Here is a 10,829-nt window from a genome sequence, read left to right as displayed (position 1 = left end):
GCGGCTGGAAAAAGATCCTGCAAGAACGGGGTCAAAGACGACTGAAGACAATCGTTCAACGTGAAAGAAGTGCAACCTTTGCAAATTGCTGCAGATTTCAACACTGGGCCATCAATAAGTGTCAGTGTGCGAACAATTCAACGAAACATCATCGATATGGGCTTTTGGAGCCAAAGGCCCACTCGTGTACCCTTTGTGAGCGCACGACACAAAGCTTTATGCCTCGCCTGGGCCCACCAACACCGACATTGGGCTGTTGATTACTGGAAACATGTTTCCTGGTCGAACGAGTCTCGTTTAAAATAGTATCTAGCGGATGGACGTTTACGGGTATGGAAACAACCTCTTGAATCCATGGATCCTGCATGTCAGCGGGGGACTGTTCTAGCTGGTCGAAGCTCCATAATGGCGAGGGGCGTGTGCAGTTGGAGTGATGTGGGACCCCTGACACGTCCATATACGACGCTGACAGGTGAGACGTACGTAAGCATCCTGTCTGATTCACCTGCATCCAATTCTGTCCATTTTTAACTCTGACGGGCGATTCCAGCAGGACAATGCGACACCCCACACGTCCAGAATTGCTACAGAATGGCTCCAGGAACACTTCCGTTAGCCACCAAACATTGTTGAGCATATCTGCCTTGCAACGTACTGTTCAGAAGAGATCTCCACGCCCTCGTAGTCCCACGGATTTATGGACAGCCCTGCAGGATTCATGGTGTCAGTTCTCTCCGCGCACTACTTCAGATGTTAGTCGAGTCCATGCCACGTCGTGTTGCGGCACTTCTGCGTGCTCACGGGGGCCCTAAACGATATTAGACCGTTGTACCAGTTTCTTTGGCTCTTCAGTGTAGGTACTGTGCAGCGGCGCGCTGGGAAACGCTGCCTGCAGCGACCGAACAGTGGAAAATACTGCAGTGCCACCTCACGAAAATGCTCGTCATTGCGTTTTACACTGACGTCATCCATCACAGAGGACAGGTGCCACTTTACTAGCCGCGGCGGTTTCTGCCTCGTCACTAGCGGAGGTACTGGATGTCGTTATCTTATCCTTAAACCGCGCGAGTCCATCGGTTACGTAGCCGCCAGCCGCTGACCGCCTGCCTCGCTTTCTAGGCGACGCAATTCAGCAGTAGCGCCAGAAGCAGCAGCGAGCATGGCAGGCGCGGAGCAAGAAACGGTGAAGGTGCGCATCTCGCAGGGTGAGCTGCTCGGCCGCCGCCGGCGCACAGTGTGGGGGTTCCCCTACTGCTGCTTCCAGGGAATCCCCTACGCGTCTCCACCGGTCGGACCGCTGCGCTTCAAGGTGAGTGCCCGCCCAAATTATGTAGTAGAGATGGGCAAACTGAAACACGTAACTGTTTCGAAACAAATGAAACAGTACAATGTAATGTTCCGATACGCTGTTTCGAAACAGTGAAACAGTTTGTGTTTTGTAATCTAATAAACCTACACATTTTATCATCTTGAATGTCTACTGTATAAGTATGTCCATATAATAGAGTTGGGCGACACGATTCTTTTTCCCGATTCGATTCCTACGATTCAATCTCACATTGTGAATCGATTCCTACGATTCGTTCACGATTCATTCTAGTCTGCGATCGCACGATTCTTACGGAATGCAAAAAGTTCTACATCTTACTCTCAGACGGCAGGACATGTCTGAAATTCTCAATGAGAATCGAACTGTGTCATAATAAGATATGCCAGAAATAGTTTATTTATGAGTAAACATGGATATGACGTTACAAGTGTGATTTTCGATTTATACGTGTAATGCCTTAATTGATGAAAGGCCACGTTTGATTTGATTGCATCTATTGTTTTATTTCAGTACGCCAGGAAAGAGGAGTCGAGTTGTCAGAAAGGTGGTGCAAAATGGCTTCCTTTGTTCACACGCATCCTCCACTTGACTGCCATCTGGCGGTCGTAATCATTCGGCACGACTCAACATGATTTGGAAGTTGCCTTCGAAGCATAGCGTACTAAGAATCGATGAATCGTTGGAACTTGGAATCGTCAAGACTCGGAAACACGCAATCGTTCTTACGATTCTTTTGAACGACGATTCGTCCGTATCACGATTCGATTCTTACGATTCTTTATTTAGAGTCGTTCAAATGAACGACTTATTCACGAATCGCCACAACTCTACCATATAAAGACAAATGAGGTGCGAGAGCGCTAATCACGTCGCAGAAAGTATGAAACTATCACTTAGGCGTCTTGGCAGTTTCGTATTTCCTGCAGCAAATGCGCTGCTTTCGTGTCGTGTGACTTTCATACTTTTCCATTGACTGAGGACAGCCATAGCTGAAGACAGAAGAACCACCATGAACGGGAGGTGGGAGCAAACTGCAGAAACAGCGGATACTCTACTGGGGTTCCCACACTCCGTTAGTATGGGTAATATACTCATCCTGCTAATTTCCATCTACACAAAGGGAATCATTGTGGATAATAGGCATAGTGACTATAGACTCACAAATAACGCCAAATAATTCCAATAAATAACAAAATATAACAGACAAAAATTTTGTCTTTCAAGGTGTTTCGAATCGTTACTATAAATTCACCATGCTTCCCAGAACTTCCCGTTCACCATTACACTATCAGTGATATATGTCAAAAAGATTGCTTGCAATTATACCTACATCAAATTTATGTATATGTCTAATAACTGTCACTCTACGCCTTTTTTTATTCAAAATGTTGTAGTCTTACTTGCGTTTCTTAATATGACTACTGTATATGAACAGAGAAGCGTATGTTATAGAAAAAGTGTAATTTAACTGAATGATTTTCACATATTTATTATTTTGAATGTGAATAGTATGCGTTGTTTTATTGTTTGGTTAGTGTTTATAAACCAGATGTCACGCCATTTTGGAATAGGACAGTCAGCTAGAAACGAAGCTTTATTTTCGGATATCTTAAGCTTCATGCTATTGCTTGTCAAAAAGATTTCGACACTCTCGAAAGAGTTTGATGAGGTGGTATGTTGTGTTTCAGTACCTGTGCCGAGCCCGAATCTCGTCCGACACAGAGTGGAATGAAACATCACTGTTTCGATACAATTAGTCCGTTCCAAGCACAGGTGGACTGAAAGAGCCTTATTTTGAAACAACGATACAGTTTCTGTGTCTGGCTCGAGATCGAATCTGGTCCGGTTATCCGAGACAGGGTGGAATGAAACACCACTGTTTCGAAACAGTGAACCACAGCCGTTCCGAAACACTGAAACAGTTCCACGTGTCGATACACTGTATCGAAACATAGAAACAGTGGCCAAGTCTATAATGTAGACGAGAGTGGCGTAGAAGCAGAGTGGGGAATGGACGTCAGTGATCTCTGTACTACGTTGAACCAAACGTGACATCAGTACATCCAGCCAGAATGTGACTGTCCAATGAGATTTGAAACAAGAAATGCGGTGACTGTCGGCCACAGTCAAGACTTTCAATGCTTCATAGTCCCTTATGGTGTCATTCACGCAAGAATAACAACGAAATAGCTGGCACACAAGGTGGATCTGCAAGGCGTTCGGAAATTCCCGTTTCAAACCTTTAGAACTTGTAGAGGGGAGTGAGTACATAATATTTTGAATAGGAGCCAATGTCCGGAAATGTCATCCAGCGACGCTATAGAACGCCGAAGTTATAGCTGCCAGCACCTGTAAATGTATGTATATACAGCGTGATTCTGTGATAATGTTACAAACTTTCATGATGGAGATGGATAAATGTATCAATTTGAGGAAAGGGTCCCTGTACGGGAAACGAACGAGTCTAAGGCTACAGGCGAGATTCATGGTGATACGTCTAACAATGAAACACATGTACCGGTACTGTTGCTGCTAAGAATGTAGGTTATGCACCTTTCAGAGATGGTAGTGTGAATCAAAGCAAGAAAAAATATCTAGCAAACATGGGCTCTAAACTGCATACCTTAAACCTTATGACCACTTGTTCCGTAGAGGAGATGTGTTTCACAGTAGCGAAGATGAACAGGTGCCCATAGCTCCACAGTTATGCATTTTAGGGCCCATGTTAATTGGACATTTTTTCTTGTGCTGGTCCATACCAGCGCCCTCTAAAAGTTGCCTACATTACAATCTTAGTAACAACATTACCAGCATATCTATCCCACTGTCAGAGGTATCAGAATTACTTTCGACTCCTTTGTTAGTGGTGCAGAGACCCTTACCTCAAACGGATGTATTTATCCGTCTCCATCACCCTTGAAAGTGTCCGCCCTGATAGATGAGTGGTCAGCCTGACGGATTGCCTTCCTACGGTACCGGGTACGAATCCCGGCTGTGTCGAAGATTTTATCCGCTCATTAACTGGGTGTTGCCTTGATCATCATTTCATCGCTCCTGCGAAACTCAACTCGCCCTTTTTTCACATGAAATCTTGCGAACCATGGATGAAGGGTATCACACTGATGCCATATTCCTTGACTTCCGGAAAGCGTTTGACTGTGCCCGACTGCAGACTCCTAACTAAGGTATGACCATATGGGATTGGTTCCCAAGTATGTGAATGGCTCGAAGACTTCTCAAGTAATAGAACCCACTACGTTGTCCTCGATCGTGAGTGTTTATCGGAGGTGAGGGTATCATCTGGAGTGCCCCAGGGAAGTGTGGTAGGTCCGCTGTTGTTTTCTATCTGCATAAATGATCTTTTGGATAGGGTGGATAGTAATGTGCGGCTGTTTGCTGATGATGTTGTGATGTACGGGAAGGTGTCGTCGTTGAGTGACTGTAGGAGGATACAAGATGACTTGGACAGGATTTGTGATTGGTGTAAAGAATGGCAGCTAACTCTATATATAGATAACTGTAAATTAATGCTGATGAATAGGAAAAAGAATCCTGTAATGTTTGAATACTCCATTAGTAGTGTAGCGCTTGACACAGTCTCGTCGATTAAATATTTGGGCGTAACATTGCAGAGCGATATGAAGTGGGACAAGCATGTAATGGCAGTCGTGGGGAAGGCGGATAGTCGTCTTCAGTTCATTGGTAGAATTTTGGGAAGATGTGGGTCATCTGTAAAGAAGACCGCCTATAAAACACTAATACGACCTATTCTTGAGTACTGCTCGAGCGTTTGGGATCCCTATCAGGTCGGATTGAGGAAGGACATAGAAGGAATTCAGAGGCGGGCTGCTAGATTTGTTACTGGTAGGTTTGATCATCACGCGAATGTTACGGAAATGCTTCAGGAACTCGGGTGGGAGTCTCTAGAGGAAAGGAGGCGTTCTTTTCGTGAATCGCTACTGAGGAAATTTAGAGAACCAGCATTTGAGGCTGACTGCAGTACAATTGTACTGCCGCCAACTTACATTTCGCAGAAAGACCACAAAGAAGATAAGAGACATTAGGGTTCGTACAGAGGCATATAGGCAGTCATTTTTCCCTCGTTCTGTTTGGAACAGGGAGAGAAGATGCTAGTTGTGGTACGAGGTACCCTCCGCCACGCACCGTATGGTGGATTGCGAAGTATGTATGTAGACGTAGATGTAGATGCACCAAGGCGGCCAGACCTGCCCCGTAATGGGCCTCACGGCCAATGACTCCAAACGCTCATTTGCATTACCCTTGACAGTTTGTGACACCATCACGGAATCACCCTGTACGTAGAAACATTTACAAGCGCCGGTGCCTGCGACTGACGCTCTGCAAAGTCGTTAGATGACTTTTCGGACATGGATTCCTATTCAGAATATTATGTGCTCACGCCTCTCTACAAGTCCTTGAAGTATGTTACAGGAATTTCCGAACACTCTGCATCTACTGTGGTGCCACAGTATGTGGCGCTGGTGTACCGATACCAAAGACTGTATCTGGGTCGGCGTTGAGCCTTTACAGCAGTGTTCTCAGATCTACTGTCAATTTGTAGGAGATTTTTTTTAAAAAAATCTACTTTTCTCCACCTAAAAATCAAATAATAGGACAAATATTCTGGTTTTTGTCACGTTCTTGTCTATACAAATAAAACACTCCCTGGGTTAGCCACTTGTTTGTTTTGCCACTAAGCGTTTAGATGGTTCACACCATAATCTTGAAATGGAGAATTGTTTATTTACATGGCTGGTGTTGGTGAAGAGTACAGACGTCTTTTCACAGTCGCAGACCAAGGGCAGTGTAGGTTACTGCAAACTTATTTTGACATTATATAGAAATAAATGAGAGATGTTTTATTTCGATCTTAGGCTGTTATGGGTCGCTGCACTGTTCAGTAAGAGTCTGTCGAACTTCCCGCAGTCAGTCATACGGTGCGTTACCTTTGCCCAGGCACATACCATGAACAGAGGTTTCAAATAAGATCCATGTTAAGGATAAACTCAGAGAAACTTGAGTCAGGACATGAAGCTGATGGGAGAGAAGACACTGGGGTGAGTAATTCACTAATGTCCATGTCCTATGCATATGAGCGTCCTACCACTTTTGGCTTGCCGGCCGGAGTGGCCGTGCGGTTCTAGGCGCTACGGTCGCAGGTTCGAATCCTGCCTCGGGCATGGATGTGTGTGATGTCCTTAGGTTAGTTAGGTTTAAGTAGTTCTAAGTTCTAGGAGACTGATGACCTCAGAAGTTGAGTCCCATAGTGCTCAGAGCCATTTGAACCATTTTGAATCGTTCGACTTTTTTTTTTTTTTTTTTTTTTTTGTTTACATGAGTCTACATGACATGGGTGCTAATAGTAAGAAGTAAAAAAATTCCAAATATGGCAAAATGTTTTGACGTAGACATCTTTGAAACTGCCAGATAAGTCTAAAAGCTAGTTCCCTTCTTTTACATCCCTAAGTCTGCCCAGGACGTATTTGCCTTTCTTGTGTTGTGATAGGAACATTTTTCATTCGGGAAACATGTTTCTCAAAACTGTAAAATAAAATGTAACTCACCACGTTACAATGTTTTCAATAAGCGGGCATAAAGTATCTGCCTAATCCCGCCACCTCTTGGTATTGCGAGGGTTAATCTGGCAGAAAGTTTGATTTGAGCTAGCTCTGTTGTTGAATGAGAGATTCTCCGTTCGGGAAATACACTAATTCCCATCGCCTCCACACAGCTGAATCATTAGCTTGTCTTTCGAATACGTGCAGCTTGGACAATGAAGTTTTACTCCTTATGGCCGATTTACCCTGTGTGACGCAAATGTATGTCCAAGTGATAGACACAAATACTGCAGGATCAACTGAGAAATATAACTGAACCTGCTAACGCTTTTAACACCATTAACTGGGAAGAAGGATAGGATGGTAAGAGAAACTGTGGCATCAAGCCAAAGAGAGGCACCAAAATGACGATTTCCTCGATGCCAAAGGCCTATGAACATCTCAGATACGCATATGAGGGTTGGACCTTGATAGTGGCAACTATTTATTTGCAGCTTGTACAAAATAGATACTTGTTTCAAAGTTTTACTGACCTTCAGAGTAGTGACAAGCATTGTGTATAACCCGTTGCCATCGATGTGGAAATCGTAGAATACTCTTAGCAGTGCCAGTTGTGCTAACAGTTCGAGCGGCGCGATCTATTGCCCGACGAATCTGTAGCAGTTCTGAAGCGAATGCCGCGAAGTGTTTCCTTCAGTTTAGAATACGAGTTGAACTTACGAGGGCTTAAGTCAGGGGAGGGCAGTAGGTGGTATAGTACTTAGCAGCCCCATCAGTCAAACAAATCAGTAACAGCTTGCACTGTACGTGCTCGAGCATTGTCAAACAAAATGATGGTCAGGTCCTGCAGAAAGTGTCATCACTTCTAAGCTGGTCGTAGGTTGTGCTCCAAAAATGAACAGCATAGAGACAGAGGTGATGAAACTTTCTGCAGGACCTGACCATCATTTCGCAGGACAATGCTCGAGCACGTACAGTGCAAGCTGTTACTGATTTGTTTGACTGATGGGGCTGCTAAGTGCTATACCACCTACTTGCACTCGCCTACCTTACGCCCTCGTGAGTTCAGAAAATGTTTTTATCTTTATTGCTATATTATTTTATTTATTGAACCTGATAAGATTAGGGCCATTTGGTCTTCTCTTACAACGGACCAGGGTGTCACATACAGAGTACCTTTGTCACATCATAGTTACCTAAGAAAATTACCTAAGAAAGATTTTAATATGACAAATAGTATTAAAATGATTTGTGCGTTTCAAGCGACAATGTGAGTAAATAATAGAACTAATGAAGTTAATACTAGTAGCACTTGTACTGCTGCTATTGCTGCCACTAATAGTGATAAATAATAATAATAATAATTGTAGTGGCAGACGTAAAAAGAATTTATAGATGTAAAAAATAGATGCCTTTTGACATGGTGAGTTTTGGAAAAAAGGAATTTTGTGAAGATTGCATCAGCTAAGAAAGCTGGGAAATGAGGAAGATATGATTGGAAGGAAGGATGTACAAGGGTGATGAGTGTGTACTAAGACAGTGGTAATCAAATGGTTCAAATGGTTTGAGCACTATGGGACTTCACTTCTAAGGTCATCAGTCCCCTAGAACTTAGAAGTACTTAAACCTAACTAACCTAAGGACATCACACACATCCATGCCCGAGGCAGGTTTCGAACCTGCGTCTGTAGCGGTCGCGCGGTTCCAAACTGTAGCGCCTAGAACCACTCGGCCACCCCGGCCGGCCCTCGTGAGTTCAACTCGATTTCTAAACTGAAGTAAACACATCACGGCATTCGCTTCAGAACTGCTACAAATTCATCGGGAAATAGACCGCGCCTCTCGAACTTGCACTGCTAAGAGTATCCTACGACTTCCACATCGCTGGCAATGGGTTATACACAGTGCTGGTGACTACTTTGAAGGTCAGTAAAACTTTGAAACACGTATCTATTTTGTACGTGGTGTAAATAAATAGCTGCCACTTTCCTTAAATGGCTACACAGAATAATTGAAATGGCCTGGGAGTTGGAACAGGTTCCATCAGACTGGACAAAAGCAGTAATCACACCAATCTTTAAACATGGAAACAGAAAAAATTGTAACAACTACAGAGGTATCTCTTTAATCAGCGTTGTGGGTAAAATCTTCTGAGGTATTGTTGAAAGGAAAGTGCGAGTATTAGTTGAGGACCAATTGGATGAAAATCAGTGTGGGTTTAGGCCTCTTAGAGGTTGTCAGGACCAGATCTTTAGCTTACGGCAAATAATGGAGAAGTGTTATGAGTGGAACAGGGAATTGTATCTATGCTTTATAGATCTAGAAAAGGCATATGGCCGGGTTCCCAGGAGGAAGTTATTGTCTGTTCTACAAGACTATGGAATAGGAGACAAACTTTTGCAAGCAATTAAAGGTCTTTACATGGATAGTCAGGCAGCAGTTAGAATTGACGGTAAATTGAGTTCATGTTTCAGAGTAGTTTCAGGGGTAAGACAAGGCTGCAACCTGTCTCCACTGTTGTTCATATTATTTATGGATCATATGTTGAAAACAATAGACTGGCTGGGTGAGATTAAGATATGTGAACACAAAATAAGCAGTCTTGCATATGCGGATGACTTAGTTGTGATGGCAGATTCGATTGAAAGTTTGCAAAGTAATATTTCAGAGCTAGATCATAAATGTAAGTCAGTGGGAAAGAAATATAAACGGATTGACTGCCAAATAGGAGGAACAAAGTTAGAACAGGTGGACGGTTTCAAGTACTTAGGATGCATATTCTCACAGGATGGCAACATAGTGAAAGAACTGGAAGCGAGGTGTAGCAAAGCTAATGCAGCGAGCGCCCAGCTACGATCTACTCTCTTCTGCAAGAAGGAAGTCAGTACCAAGACTAAGTTATCTGTGCACCGTTCAATCTTTCGACCAACTTTATTGTATGGGAGCGAAAGCTGGGTGGATTCAGGTTACCTTATCAACAAGGTTGAGGTTACGGATATGAAAGTAGCTAGGATGATTGCAGGTACTAGTAGATGGGAACAATGGCCGGAGGGTGTCCACAATGAGGAAATCAAAGAAAAAAATGGTTCAAATGGCTCTGAGCACAATGGGACCCAACTGCTGTGGTTATAAGTCCCCTAGAACTTAGAACTACTTAAACCTAACTAACCTAAGGACATCACACACATCCATGCCCGAGGCAGGATTCGAACCTGCGACCGTAGCGGTCGTGCGGTTCCAGACTGTAGCGCCTTTAACCGCGCGGCCACTCCGGCCGGCAATCAAAGAAAAACTGGGAATGAACTCTATAAATGTAGCAGTCAGGGCGAACAGGCTTAGATGGTGGGGTCATGTTACACGCATGGGAGAAGCAAGGTTACCCAAGAGACTCATTGATTCAGCAGTAGAGGGTAGGAGGAGTCGGGGCAGACCGAGGAGAAGGTACCTGGATTCGGTTAAGAATGATTTTGAAGTAATAGGTTTAACATCAGAAGAGGCACCAATGTTAGCACTGAATAGGGGATCATGGAGGAACTGTATAAGGGGGGCTATGCTCCAGACTGAACGCTGAAAGGCATAATCAGTCTTAAATGCTGCTGCTGATGATGATGATATTAAAGTTGGAACCCTCGTATATAGGGTGTTTCAGCTAGAAACGCTCAAAGCCTTAAGGGTGGATGCAACCTGCAGTAGGTAACTCACAGGACGTTTAGTGATGAAATGGTTATTGCAATGAGATGTTCAAAGGAGTATCATTTTCCTGAAAGTACTACTCAACGCATCTTAATGACGGCCTGTAGACGACGTGTAAAATTGCTGGTGTCTCGGGATGAGACTCTAGGCTGGTTTGTTTATATGGTGCAGACACTAGCCAAACACCGGCTACATGACAACGTACTCGTTGGATACTGATACCGTGT

The 10,829-nt window shown here is 43.9% G+C and overlaps 1 protein-coding gene across 1 annotated transcript in view; it reads left to right on the top strand.

Moving 5' to 3' along the window:
* Positions 1-1,145: 1,145 nt before the first annotated feature.
* LOC126106563 (esterase FE4-like) overlaps positions 1,146-10,829 on the top strand; it is a 173,932-nt gene continuing 164,248 nt past the window's right edge. The window contains exon 1 of the mRNA XM_049912906.1: positions 1,146-1,309. Within this exon, the coding sequence (XP_049768863.1) occupies positions 1,160-1,309 (150 nt within the window). The 5' untranslated portion in view covers positions 1,146-1,159. The remainder of the gene's footprint in view (positions 1,310-10,829) is intronic.

The sequence above is a fragment of the Schistocerca cancellata genome, chromosome 10 (assembly GCF_023864275.1).
Source record: "Schistocerca cancellata isolate TAMUIC-IGC-003103 chromosome 10, iqSchCanc2.1, whole genome shotgun sequence".
Taxonomy (NCBI): Eukaryota; Metazoa; Arthropoda; class Insecta; order Orthoptera; family Acrididae; genus Schistocerca; species Schistocerca cancellata.
This window is presented reverse-complemented; position numbering and strand designations above follow the sequence as displayed.